General features: G+C 38.8%; 1 protein-coding gene across 12 annotated transcripts in view; it reads right to left on the bottom strand.

Moving 5' to 3' along the window:
* The window catches only part of ERC1 (ELKS/RAB6-interacting/CAST family member 1), a 281,550-nt gene that overhangs the window by 93,151 nt on the left and 173,386 nt on the right, over window positions 1-15,013 (bottom strand). For all 12 annotated transcript variants that reach the window (XM_042050358.1, XM_042050357.1, XM_042050360.1 and 9 more), the window contains one exon: window positions 7,469-7,629. In XM_042050358.1, the coding sequence (XP_041906292.1) occupies window positions 7,469-7,629 (161 nt within the window). The remainder of the gene's footprint in view (window positions 1-7,468; window positions 7,630-15,013) is intronic.

The following is a 15,013-nucleotide window of genomic DNA, read 5'->3' as shown; positions in this document are numbered from 1 at the left end:
CTTAATGTCATCTTTTAGGATTTCTAAATGAACAGTTCTGGTCAATTTTCATGTTTTTAACTCCAGTTACATGGAATCACTTTCACTGCACACAAGGTAGCACCAGACAAACCCAAACCAACAATTCCCGAATCCTATCGCTATGGAGATTTCTCAGAAATTTCACAGACTTGCAGATGATGATTCTTATTTTGCCTAAAAGAAATCAAAAATATTGTTTGGGAAGGGAGGAAAACAAAACAGACATCACTGATATTCCCATACAGTATAAAGACAAAGACTCCATGTACTGCCAACAACTTGACTCATTTCTCCACTTTTTCTTACTCAACTCCCACTTGTTGTCTTCCAGAACTGCAGGGAAGCAATTACTTCCTTCAGAAGTTATTTCTGTAATTAAAGCAAATTGACCTCACTTTAAAAAAAAAAAAAAAAAAAAGAATTTCTGTTCCACTCCAGAAAACAGCCTGGAGTTAGACTTTGCCTTACCTACACCCTGCAAAGCTACACTGTTATTTTAAACCCAATAAAAGAGTGACTCGCACATGCACAGTGACCATGTGAACACATCCACCCTGTGAGAGTTCCCTCCTTGTATTCTGAACTATGTTGACAATGTCCGGATGGAATTTACAATTGCTCAAAGCTACTATTGTTCACACTACATTAAATCTACAATATATGCAATGAGATACCATAATATTTTCACTTGGAACTTCTATTAATCCACAACTTGACTGTATTTAATGAAATATGTAGTGCTCACAGAGTTGATTTATATCCATTACTATTTACAGTTCACGTTTATAAAAGAGGAAAAAGCACCCTAAGGAACTCATGGTTCTTTTGACTTTAACAGAAAATAAAAAGTGTCTGATTTGGTTTAGCTCAGTAACACCCCTGGAAGCCCCAGAATCTTATAGCTGGATTAGGGATGGCGACAGAAATCACTGATGCAGCTGAAACAGCCAGCATAGGAAATCTACTTCTGCTATCAACCCTGAGCCAAAACACTCCGGCATATTTTAAAACAAAAAATGCAGTCATCTTTATGCTTCTTGTGTATAGAATTATACACAAACAACGTCTTTGCATGCAGAAAGCTCGGAAATGTACTTTTGCCAAGTGTTGTTCTAGAAATAAGTGGAGTATTCATACTTCCAAGGGAAGATTACACAGATTCCCTTGAACAGATAAACTTTTACTTCTGACAGAACTTCTGACTGTATTTATTTATACAAAATAAAGGCACACAGAATTAGTTAGCAAAAGGCAGTATATTGGTGCCCCTAGAGCTATCTGACAAGCAATCTGTTCCATATATTAGTCAAAATAAAACCATCACTCTCCCTATTCCTCTACCAATTTAACACTGGGTTACCTAGAAAAAACCAACATAACTCTTTTTCTTTTAGATAACACGATCTGCATAACGGCTATGATAAAAACAAACTTTTATCAAAGCAATGCCCTCTGGGCAGTAAAGAACATGAACATTTTCTTGTGCTGCACCTGCTCCCTAAGATTGTTTGCAATAATGACTAGCAAAACTCAGAAAAGACAAGAAGGGTGTTCATTCACTAGTGTCAAGATTGTGTGTAAGCCTAAACAAATCATACATTTAGTATGCCAAGATCTCTATTGATGAGATCTTTCAGAGCAATTTCTGTAAGAATGTTGTGATCTATTAATAGAAAACGAAAGCATGACTAAACCTCTGCATTTTTAACACTGAGGCTGTATGCTAAATTTTTTAACATTCTCACTTGAAAGAGATTTAATTTTCTTTCACCATCTAGAAAACTATGCCACTAAAGGGATGACTTCCACTAAACCCAGTCCCTGGAAAAACATATCCAGAGAAATAATCTCCAGTGGAAAGGCATGGGAACAAGAGCATAGTGTAGCAAAATTCTCCAGAAGTTAATGACTGGATCTCTTTTTCCCAACTCCTCCCTACAACATCAATAGTCTTGGAAATTACTGAGTGGAGCAAAACGCTTTAACACTACCTGGTGTAGTTTTCAGCAGTTCATTTTGCTTCCAGGCCTGTCATGGCTCATTAAGATAGTACAGTACTTTCTGTCTGCAAGATTGTTCTTGGGGACCATACAGTTCAAGATAAAATGAGATACAGAGGTTTTATCACAAACAGGACTGTGACACATGCCAAGGTTTTAGTATCTGAAAAGCTACAGAAGAAAAAGATTTTCAAGGCAGGTGAAGCGTAACAACAAACCAGTTACAAAAGGTAAATACAACTTCCCAATACTTAAAGAAATGGAGTAGAGCGCAACAATCTAATTCTGTGTGTACTGATACGGGGCACTTGGTTTATGTAGGCTTTGCTAAAGGTTCAAGTCTTTGCTTTGCTGTTTTATCATTCTGTGACACTTTGAGATTCAAGATTCGCTTACGTGAAACATTTGATCGACCGGTTTAGTACTGCTGCCCAAAAATGGGTTAAACTCTTCTGCTTGCTTCCATGATTCAGGCCATCTAGTGTGAGTTGCACTGAAAACAGTGTGGCAGGCTGTCGCTAGTGCTGCCACTCTGAGACTTGTGTCTCAGAGTGCTCAAAAGGTTCATGGACAACGCAGGAGGACAGAAAGTGTAACAAGGCTCATTCCTTAGTTGCCAGGAGAAAAAGAAGTGCAAAGGAGATTATGTTTTGTCTCTAGTTTTCCCCTGAATTTAAAAATAGTAGCAAAAGTCATCACATTTGAGAGTAACCAAGATCTTTCAATAAACCTGAGCCTCAAAAGACACAATATATCTGCACACTGTATTTCAGCTTTCCTATTGGATTCTGTACGATTCGCTTAGAGATTAACAGCAGTTCCAAGGTCAGTTTATTTCAAATTATTTAAACATGAGGTCTGTATTGTTCAGTAATTAGAAATGTATTATTTTTCCTATTTCAGACTACTTCAACTGAAGTTTTTACAATTTAGTGGGGCAACAATATAGAATTAAAATAAACATATACAATTAAATATTTTATGCTTGAAAATTGAAAAGGACAAACAATGGTAATAGGACACTAGCATGTTCATTTTCACTGTACGCCCTGAAAAAGACATATAAAAAAGAAAATTCTAAAGCTAATAGAAGGAGATAGGGACTGACACAGATGCACTTGTTCAGCTTTGCCCCAGACAGTGAATCCTACAGAGAGAGCGCCTCCTGTGGGACTTCAGCTGATTTAAGTTCACAAGAAGTAATTACAGGAGAAGTTCTGGTACCACTGCTGCCATCACGTGATGGTCTGACACACCAAGTGACCCACAGACCCTGTAAGTCCAGCTGAATATGCTGAAGAGCTTGTGCTGGGCCAAGAAAGCCACACCTTGCTGATGTGAGGGTAATGTGCTACCACTCTGTGGCACTGACAAGGAACAAAAAGGGATTTCAAACTATGGAGACAGCTGTTCATCTGCCCTGGAGAACTGTTGTTAATCCATATGCATAAAGCATAACTTCTTTAAAGACAAAAATAATTCCTTCATGTCCAAGAAGACATTGTGGATGAGCTGACAAGTTGTTGTTGGAGGGACATCGATACTTTGGTTTTTTAGTTCTGTTCACCATGGGTGCACATAACCTGAAGTATTTTTGTTTGGTTAAAGTGTTTGCAGGGCTTGAAACTAGTTCACAGCTCATTTTGGATCAACTGATTTTACTTTTCTGGCAAATAAACTGAGTCAATTAATCAGTTTCTTTTTGGACTACTTTCAATTTCAGCTTCATACTCATACCTCCAGACAATGCTGCTTTATTGCTGGGAAGATGAACTTTTCAGAAGATAAACAACCTCAGCTTCCACTGACTTAATTTTCAGTCGTGAGTGTTCATGTGCATGCCTTTGTATTTTTCTTATCTGAGAGTCAGAAAATGAAGACGTGGACTTCTCCATCTACCAAGTATTTTTTAAGTCGTATCATGCAGGAAAACTGTAGCAGAGATATGGGTGAACAGTCCTCCTGCATAGCCCTGCCGAGGTTGGCATATTTTTTTTATGAGTAGCCCTCCTGTAGCTCTCAGCATCATCCAAGATGAAAAAAGGAAGGTATACAATAAACAGCCTCATTAGCTACACAGACCTGGTTCATTTCTGACCACTCTGTATCAAAGAAACACTATCTGTGGGATGAATTCATGTAATTAGAAACTACTGTGATAACTACTCCAAAGATGGCTCATGTACCGTCAGACAAGAAATCAAAAGATGTTTTCTGACAGATTGATTTTGAAACATAAATTATTTTCTGCAATAACAATTAATTCATCTGCAATATCCTTGATTATTTTTCAAGAAACAAGAGGAGAGTAAATTATTCTCAGACAAGTAATAATCCTTCTGTTGTGAGCCAGCAGGATGAAAGATTCAACTCTGAAGCGCCAACTACATTATGTAAGTCTGCATACCTTGAATTATAGGGCTAGCAGCAATTGCAATTAGCAGGAGAAGGCATAATTCAGGAAAGGGCTATTGGATAGTTTTCCAGGTCTGAAAGAACAGATTGAGGAATGCCCCAACTGGGACTTTTCAATCCTGAAGCACATGACTAGGAAGAACCTTCTGGTCCTTCTGACCATAACAAAAGGCCTGTCTAGTAAAAAAACCACGCAGACACAGTGTCTGTTCCCCTTCCCTGTAAGTGCAGTGTCCGCTGCTACAGATTTGGCAACTGCATGAGCTCGGCCTCAGATTAGACTGTTTGTGCTTGGTTATTTTCACACACTGCCAAAATTTGCTGACAACACCAGGAAAAAAAAAAAAGAAAGTAAAACTGGTGATTTTCAACAGTTTATAACTCAGCTCAACCTAAGCAGGTTTTTATGGGACAAAGAACAGAGATTTCTCTGTAGACAGCACTTTATTCCTGCCTAATTTAAAAGATTTGCTGTGAATGATGGAAACATTAGAACTTCTTAAAGAAAACATAACAAAACAAAAATCCTAGCAGTTCACTAGTATTTCTCTACAGTAGAGCAGGGTTGGTGATATAAATAGAGACCATTATCTGCCTCTCTCATAATTATTCGCAATAAAGTTTTTTTAAAGAAAACGAAAATATTAGACTGACAGGAAGAGGGCTTCAGAATACACAGTATTTCTTTAAGGAGTGAAATTTCTTGCTTGGAATAATTCACACTTGAGCTATTCTAGTGGCACACTATTCCCTAAGGAGTGTGAACTGATCTTCTCAGGGTTACAGAGTCAGTAGTAAACACAAGTTCTACTCTACGAAACAGTATTTTAAACATGTATTTTCACTAGCATTATATCTAACAACTTCCTATTAAAACCCAGAGGTAACTTTCTGGAGTCCCCTTGTTGCTTTAACACTTTCTTTCACTCCATATCTAGAATCTCCTAAAGCAGCATTTCTTAAGCTATTTTTCTTGTCTGCTCCCCAGCCCCATTAGCAGACTGCAGGGCCTAGGTTGTTAAATCTACACTGCTATCAAATCTCAAATTTAATCAGTGCTGGTTTTGAGCACCTCAAACTTTTCCCACTGAAGCATGCCCTAAAACTTAGGAAACAATACTGCTTCACCATACCTTTGAACACTACCTGTACAACAGCTATTTGTCTCCATAAGAACTCCAAAAGCAGCTAATTGCTTCACTGTTATTTTTTACAGTTTTTTTTTACAGATTACTGCTATTTTTCAGTTGAAATAGTAGTGAAGACTTTAACAACATGAGACACGCTTTGCAAAACTAGAAAAAAGATGAGTGCTTTTCATAAAAGACATAGGCTGGGAAAGCAGGACAACAAAGAAGATATTGAGTTTCTGTATATAAAATAAGGTATTTAATTGACTGGAAGTCCTCAGTAGAGACTTGTTTGCAACAGAGCCTCATGGTGAGAGCGAGTTTTTGAAGTTTGGATGCCTTTGGCAGCTTTACAGAACTTTAAGACAGACCAACTATGACTAAAACATGCTCAGCTAGTTAACTATACAAACGTAATGCTTTTTCCATCTTTCTCTCCATGTGCTGACAGCATTACCATTCTCTCCAGTGTTTTTCTTCCTTCTGAGGTACAATGGATCTACCAGTTCATGTAGTCCCTGATACTACATTTCAGTACAAAAACTTTCCAACAATAACTTACACAGCTAAGAGAGGTCATCATTTACAAGTGAGTAGTTATAGTAAAGGATCTACACAATTCCAAATACATTTCAGGATATACAGTACACTACATGTAGATTTTAATGAGAAGGTTTGGCAGAGCAGTTTGGCAGAAGAAAGTACTGTCAAGTGATTGGATATGGGATACATCTCCAGTTGCTTTGGATTCCCACATCACCTAAAGAGCTATTCTTCCCATCCCCCCATACAGCAACTCTCAAGGCAGTCAAATTTATAGCTCAATAAAATTTTTTATTAAAAATAAAAAGTGTGGCTTTTAAGTACTGCAGTCTTCCAACATCCTTATGCCAGGTCTAGATCAAACTGTTGTAGCTGAATATGAAGCTGGGGAGGCTTGGCCCACTTTATACAGCACTCCTAAGTTAAAGTTTCAAGATCTAAGCCACCTCTTTCCATTTTGTAACAGCTGTTTTTCTATCCCTTCATTAAAAAAAAAAAAAAAAAAAGGAAAGGAAAGAGACCAGTGTAGAATAGTTAAACAAATAAATAATGGCTCACAAAACCACAGTGGAAGAACCACTGCTAGTCCTGCCAATAAAAATGTTCCTTCTCTTCAGGGCTGGCTAAACAACTGAAAGTGTTTCTAATGAACTGCTGGCAGCGCTATCCATCATTGCACTAAATGGATTCATGTCTCCCTAAACTAGGATAAGTATTTATCTGTAATGCACAGTCAGAAATTAGGAAGTATTTAAGCCTGAGAAGTCTAATCCCTCTCTTCTCCCCACATCCTCAAAGCTTGGTTTTATCCAGGCTTCCCTGTGTAAAGATGATGAGAAAAGTTTGACTGACAGAGAACTTCAAACTGCTCCAGTGCTAATGAATCATCTGCATGAGCTTGAAAAATACTTGAGCAGATCAGACATCTGCAGTCTGATTTTAACACTACGAACACCTGACATTATGTTTATCTCTTCCCTCTTTTTCTTGTCATTTGCTACACTGACTTGCACCTTACCTTGAAGTAGTTATAGGCTGCTCAAAGCAAGATGGCACATTCATTAGATAAAATGATTGAGTCCCAATAGTTGCTTAGGATCTTTGAAGTTGCTGTTGTGCAAATAATAGTAGTCTACTGTAAACAATCAAAAGGAAGAAATGTTTTTGAGCTCTAGAGGAAGTGTGAAAGCCATGTCAGTAATCCCTGGTCAGAAGTCACCTCTGAAGGCTCGACTGATTACAGACAGCTGTTATCTGCAGAGACATATCCATGCAGGGGCTATCTTTAGAACGAGGATGAGAAAGGAATGCAGAGACATCAATAAAACACGTCTACAAATAATAAAAGAAGACACTTACTTCATTTCCAGGACTTCCTCCAAATGTTTCCTTCTTTCAGCTCGTAGGTTGGTCAAATGGGTTTCCTTCTCAGCCAAAGACTGTTGCGTAGAGGACAATTTTGCTTTCATCGACTCCAGCTCCTGTTTGACCTTCTCCATAGCCATCATCAGCTCTTCTACCTAAAACATTTTTGGAGAAGACAGGAGGAGAGAAAAATAGTGCAGTGTGATCAGCTGGAACTCACTAAATGTCACAACTAAATTGGAGCACAAAGGTTACCAGTGCATGGATGCTACACAGCACTTCGGGAGGCTGGAGGCATCATCCAGTGCTGTGGACAGGATGTCTACACTTGACCAAAGCAACATTACAGCTTGTGAGTTAACTTAGCTTGGTCACTGCAACATAACCATTACAATACAAACCTTCAACTCTTCTGTATTTCTGCTTTAGAAAACGTACCACAGGGATAAGAGGATGGCCTGTCATGTTAACACTGGCCCACAAAAATGCAAGGTATTAAATGAAACACATTAATAATATGCCAAAAGGATAAAACATTTTCACTGTAAATGATGCTAAAGAGAAACTACATGTGCACTTAAGAACAAAGGTAATATTTCTGAAGCAGGGAGAGGACTGGGCTCCCATGAAGACGTTAGTGAGGCTACTTGCCTCAAAATACGGTTTGAACAATGCTTTTAGGCATGTGCTGGGATTTAGCAACGTAAGACATTCAAAGAGTTGCTGATGGCAGAGAAGTACAGCAGAACAATGCTCATATCTTCAGCAAACGGGAAAGATTCAGAATCAACATGATTATAAATTCTAGCATAGATTTTACACAGATAAAGAGTAATTTTATTTTGCACTCAGAACAGGTTCTGTCTCAGGTAAAATTTATCATTAATTAACATGCAATATCACAATAAATGCTCAAATCTAGCTACATATAGCATTCAAAAACCTCTGAATGTGCTTTAATAATTTTATAATAAAGCTCAATGGAACATGTTTCACTGACTTCTTCCATGTAGGTTTTCTCCTTCCATCACAACCAAGTTTTCATAAACAATTTTATCGTGCTTTCAACGGGAGAAACTCAGATGCTCCTGATGCCGCACATAATCAAACATTTGTATAAATTTAGTATGAAACCACAGCACTGCATTGCCTTTATATCCCTCCATAGCAATCAACTTGTGATCCATCCTGGAAGTGAATTACTGAAATTACAACAAGCTCAATTTCTACTTGCGTGTTTTTACAAAGGAGAGTTGAGCATGTCATTTGCTATATAGGTGCTGTAGGAGGGAAGTATGTAACATGCTTTAATAAATCCTGTACTCCTAAAGGCCGACCTAATGACTCAGGACAAAAATAAGACTGGTTTTCATCCTTAATCGGTGACAGAGCAAGAAGCACTGCAATTGAGAATTAGGAGATCTACAAAAATCTAGCATAGACATTGTGCAGTGTTTACTGCAGAAAGCCTTTCTACTTCCATTCAAATGCAGCTGCCAAAAGGTGGTATTGTTATGCTCAGCAAACAAAAAAAAAAATTAAAACATGCAATTATCATAAACTATTCACAATGTATACAGCCAAGAAGTCATCTAGTAATCAACAGACCAAAAGAGAACTTCAGTGACAGGTAGTCCAAACCTGCAAGCATGGATATAATAACCAAACTTTCCCTGTTTTAATAGTGTTTAGCATGCAAAACAAGATTAGAAAATATGCCAATTTTTAAAACTAAGAGAAAACTCCTTAAAATCAAATAGAGAAAATATATCAGAAAAGACTGCAAAGAAGGACTGCAGAAATAACGAATAGCAAAAATACTGCTAGGATGGAAACTGATTCTTAGAAAAATGGTGGGGTAATGAAGGTGCACTTGTGCATCAGCTGCTGGGATATCAGCTTCTGCTTCTGCTGGATGGATCAGAAATATGTACACAGACATTTTCCTTTAAACTGAAAAGAGGCATGCCAACTATAAACCCCTCGGCTTGAACAGAAAAGCACCTCGAATCAACAAGCCCCCAGCCAACTGCAACAGTCAAAAGGGCCTGTGTCAATCCGTCAGCTTTCAAGACAAAACAATCTGTGAAGCAACGTCTTCTCCATAATCAGGTTTGAAATATTTCTGACCGGCTTCTTCCCACTGCCAGCCATCAAGGTCTGTGATGCTAATGCTGAAGGACTGGTTTGCTTGATGTAGATCTGTAGCATGTCAACTCTGTGCTGCTTTGAAGGCATGAGGAGACTGGAGCCTGATATCTGGGCCAAGGCTCCGAGGGAGAGGTGGCAAGGGCTGACTTTGCAAGAGTATCTCACAGCAGTTTTTATTGCAGGCACTTAATCTCTTTCTCATCGCTCTGTTTGATAACTGTTTTAATTCTAAGGCTAGAGATTGCATTTTTGCAGGCCAACAGAAAATTGATCTAATCATGTATTAGGAATGGCTGGAATGAGAGTAGCTTTTAAACTCTGCCAACAACTTGGTTTACAGAACTGTCATTACCTTCCATGCTCTCCAGCAAGGGCCATTTGTCACGCAATTTACTAAAGACAAAGTTCACCAAAATAGTGATGATTGTATTCACAGTAAAGACTTCATTGTTCAGATTCATCAGGTTGTAGATAGGCCATGGGTCTATTTCAATTAAACGTCTACAAAACAAAACATTTTATTTGGCAGCTTATGAGTCTTAGTGCAGACCTGTCCCAGTAAGCACTCCTGTGAGAAATGATAGAGGAATATTCACTGGAAGCAAACTACTTGCAATGCACATCTAATTTAGCCTATACAAAAAACTTAACATCTATCCTTGAATTTTTTTCCTTAAGAGCAGGTAATTATAAAATAAAGAAAAAATACTTGCCAAAACCAGAGCTCTTGGCATGCTGAGACAGAGACATGCCATTGACATTTTCAATTTAGCTGTGGGTGAGCTTGCGTCAGCTGTAGCTAGAAAGTCTCCACCCATTTCAGAAGATGTAAAGAGTGAACTCTTGCTCCTCTTTTCTCAAACGACAGTATATAAAACAAAGTGTATCTCAGATTATCGATGACCTAGCCATGATTCAGTTCTCTGTAGACAAGCCAGAAAGGTCTTCATGTATTCTGAGCAGAAAACTTAAATGGAGACTTAATCTGTTCATTGTTTTTAGGCCTTAAGTGACCTGACCAGCTGACAGCTTATCTTTAAGGACGAACGTCAAGCTGAAATAAGTTTGCATTAGAGGAGAGAGCTCCTGAGAGACTGAACAAACTATGTGAAAGAAGGCAAAGAATGTCAATTAGATCAGTATGGGATTCGCAGCAGCAGAAGAGGGAAATGTCAAGACAGAACAAATATTTTACATAGTATTACATCTCCTTCCTTAGGAAGCATGAAAGCAAGGCAGAGAGAAACAGCAATGCAACAGGAGAAATTTATCTATCATGTCAATGGCAGCCTGTAAAGAAATGATTTAATAAAAAAAAATGAAGCCCTTTTCAGGAGCCTATTTACCATCTTAACCTCCCTGCCCCTACAGACGGTTATTTCAGGCTCCTGCAACTGCAAATCAAAAACCAGGCTTTTGCGCAGACATAGATACACCACATTATCTCCAAACACGTAGTGCCTCCAGTAAACCTTTCTGGCCATTGGGTAATGTGAAGCCAGGGAGCTGCAAAGAGCTTAGTCAAGTTCCCCAAAAGCCAGTAAAAAGACAGCAAAATTGAGAAAGGGACTGTATATACAAAGTATTACTGAGGCTGGAAATCCTACCAGTCTCTGTACTAGCTCATGGAATGATTTCTGATTATCAGGACATGCAAGCTCCAGTCCCCTCACCCATTACATGAGAACTAATGCACTGCTAAGAATTCCTGAGACACAATAGATATTTCAGGCCAGGAAGAATGCTATTATCAACTCACGTGGTTGTTACTGTTTGCCTCTTAAAATCTGAGCCCAAAGACTCCAATACCTACAGTCGATCCAGACAGATGGCTAGCTAATGGAACCTCAGCATCCCCAAACACTTCAGTTTGTTTAGATTACAGTGTTGTGGCAGCTACCTTTCTTCTTCCCACTGTGAGCTTTCCTCAGTGATAAAGCATCACCTGAAGATAACTTTTCTACTGCACAGAAAATTGGAAAAGGCTTCTTTAGCTCTCCCAGGAAGATAGTTCTAGAGCTTAATTTTCTGCTTGCACCTTTTCAGAAAAGCAGAGCAATTGTGGATCATGATGCAAGCAACAAATGCATCATGAATGCAGGTAACACAGTGTAATTCAGTACAGTGGGACTGTGCAACCCTAAAGAGGCAACGGCAGAGTCATCAATATGGAGGGAAAAAAGAGCAAAATGCTATTCACTTGCAAAAACCCTTGCAGGGGCAGAGGCTCTATTCTGAAATGGTGACGCATGCAATCCATGTTTATATGATATGAAAAGGCTAAGGAATGCCCTCCACAGACACCACAAAGGAAAATTTTCTAGTCTCAAGTGATAGGATTTGAATGCAGCCAAATTCACATGTATACAACTGCCATTAAAGACAGCAAATCACTGGTACACTATATAAAAATAATTTATGCTAATGTTAGAGAATGCTTTTCCTCACCTGTAGATTATCAATCTTTACAGAAGAGACTACATATCTTTTTTTGATTTTCATTGAATGGCTTGGGTTGGAAGGGACCTTTAAGCACCGTGTAGGCCAACCCTCTTGCCATGCCTTTCACTAGATTAGGTCGCTCAGAGCCCTGTCCAGCCCAACCCTGAACACTTCCAATGATGGGACATCCACAACTTCTCAGGGCAATCTGTTCCAGTGTCTCACCGTGCTCATTATAAAGAGCTTCTTCCCTATGTCTGGTCCAAACTTAGTCTCTTTCAGTTTAACACCATTGACTCTCGTCCTGTAACTAGAGACCTTGGGGAAGAGTCTCTCTCTCTTTCAAGTCCCCTTTTTATACTTCAGGGTTGCCATGAAGTCTCTCCAGACCCAACATTTCAAATTCCCAGGGTTTTCTCATAGGAGAGGTGCTCCAACCCTCTGATCATCGTGGCCTCCTCTGGACCTGCTCCAGCAGATTCATGACCTTCCTGTGCTAGGGGCCCCAGAGCTGGATGCTCCAGGTGGGGTCTCTCCAGAGCAAAATAGAGGGGCAGAATCCCCTCCCTTGACCTTGCCAGTCTGTAATTAAAAGTCTCAAAGGGCATGACAAAGGGACGTGACTGTTACACTAAGATCCCTACTCCTAAGCTGGAGATACAGTATTTTAGGTGCAATATTGTAGGAAACACAGTTTAATGTTTAATTACGTACCTGGAATCAGAGTCATTTTTATGTTTCTGATTGAAGGAAAGAAATTCTAGTTCTTTCAACATACATCCAGACACAGCAGGCTATGGGATAGCTGTTTATATTCATTATTGTGTCTCAAAAGTTTCAGGCAGAATACAAAATGATGAAATTTCACAGAATACAGGTACAAATACCAACACAAACAAGTCATTTTCCATGATCTGTATATAAATTAATCACTAGAGATCTTTTCAAAACCACCTCAGCAGGCTAACAAGTATATTTAAAATTATTTATTTTCTAAACATGGGCCTGTTTTGTATAAACAAGAAATTAGCATTGCAAGATAAAAAGAAATAAAAATCTGTACTTTTGCCCAAAATTAATTAGGCAAGCAAAACAAAAAGTCTTCCAGTTAAAAGTCAGTAGAAAGAATATCAGAAGGACCGAAAAAATAATTAACATTTCTCAAAGTGTCACTCTCAGATGACAGCCTCCTATTTTTCTACAGCTCTTGAGTTTTTAAAGTATTTTTTTATCTCACTATGTACATTGCTGAAACAATAAAGAGACTGCAAATTTCTGCATTATCTTTTACTCAGTTGAACTGATTAGACTGCAGAGAAGGAAAATAAATAGACATGAAAAGAAAGACAAAGACAAGAGACCTGGCTCCTTGTAAACTTGTTTGGATCCCAGAAAAATTTCCTAGAACAGATGTTAAGACATGGAAAAAGCACAGGCCAGACTTGGGACTTAAGCATGTAATTTAACTGCCTCCAGTAACATATTACAGGGAGAAAGCACTGAGTCTGACATAACTTGGATTGCCAGCAGGACCAGATGGTTTGCTTAAATCACAAGCTAATAAACCTTTACACAAAATAAGAGGGAAATGAATTATGGTTTCATCATAGCCCCATTTTCGTTAAAGCAGTAGGGTGGCTTTAAGGTACTCTTAAAGACTGTATCCAAGACACACAATTCTTAGCTATTCTGAATTAAGGGAACAAACTTCAAATTCCTATAGGTATTGGGAAAGCTGTTAGGCATAGCTTTTTTAGAGCTAAAAATATCAGAAGAAAAGGAGAGAAATCAGTAAACAATAACAAGAAATCTTCCTCTCCCTCAGTAAAATTATAGTGTAGTATCTGATTTGTAATGTAAGGACAGGCCTCAAACACAAAAACAGCTGAAAAGCTCTGCCCCACTGAGAGCAGAAGGGTGTAAAGCAGAATGGCTCTGTCCCACCACAGGCTGGAGCTCTGGCTTCAATTCAAGCCCCTCTTATTCAGCACCAGGGCACAGGATGCAGTAATCAAGATGTGTCTATACATCACTTTCACCTGCATCTCAAAGGGGATGCCAGACTTGCAGCACCCCTTTTCCCAAAGCTGTGTACAGCATTCGAGGACTGTGGCAGACTGCACATGGACAAGGAGTTCTGTTTGCAGTAAAGAGGGGAGTTAATGTTGAAGCTGTGAAATGGCTGGTGGATTATCAGCTCTCCACAGAAAAGGCAGGGTCTTTCGATCATTTGTAATACACAGCAGTCATTTTAGGCATAAACTTTGTCTTTCTTTTCATTACCGTATACCTTCCTTAAGTCTTTGTGCTTTTTTTTTTTTTTTAGGTTGTTTGTATTTTGTACATTCAGCATCCATGATAAAATAGTGTCTTGGTGGCTTAACAGAACTGGTGCCACTGTTCTGTTCTTACATTATTAAATGGGAAAAAGGAGAGGAGTGAGATAAAGAGAACAAAAGCCTATGGTCTGAAAACCTGCAAGATACTGCAGATGAGTGCAACTTTTCTTATCACTGTGAAACTGAGATATTTAGACAGCTGATGTCTCTTATTTCCATGAGCTGGTCTTCCAACAAAAACTTCATTATAAAAAGAGCATCTGATTATAAAAAGAGTTAATGCTCTGTATTGCTCCTTAATGTCTCCATTGATGGCTCTAGGCAATGAAGAGCACCAGTGAGATCGAGCAGATATCTGACGTTACCGTGTTACTCCTGCAGAAGCCACACAAACATAAACAAAGAAGCCTCTGTCAAGGGGTCTGTTACTTGAGTATCCACCAAGTGCTTTTTGCTCGTACTCTGAGAGCGCTGAGCTTTTGTATGAGAAAGAGGAATCGGGATTCACAGATGTTTGGAAAAGAGAAAACTCCTGAGCCTTCAGGACTCAATAAGTCACAGCTGTGTCCTGTTAGGATGTTCGGAGGTAGCTTTGACAGTTGTATCT

This window comes from Corvus kubaryi, unplaced genomic scaffold (genome assembly GCF_017639235.1).
Source record: "Corvus kubaryi isolate FWS band 111438036 unplaced genomic scaffold, C.kubaryi_AGA036_p1.0 72, whole genome shotgun sequence".
Lineage (NCBI taxonomy): Eukaryota > Metazoa > Chordata > Aves > Passeriformes > Corvidae > Corvus > Corvus kubaryi.
Note: the sequence above shows the minus strand (reverse complement) of the source record. Positions and strands in the feature narration are given on the sequence as shown.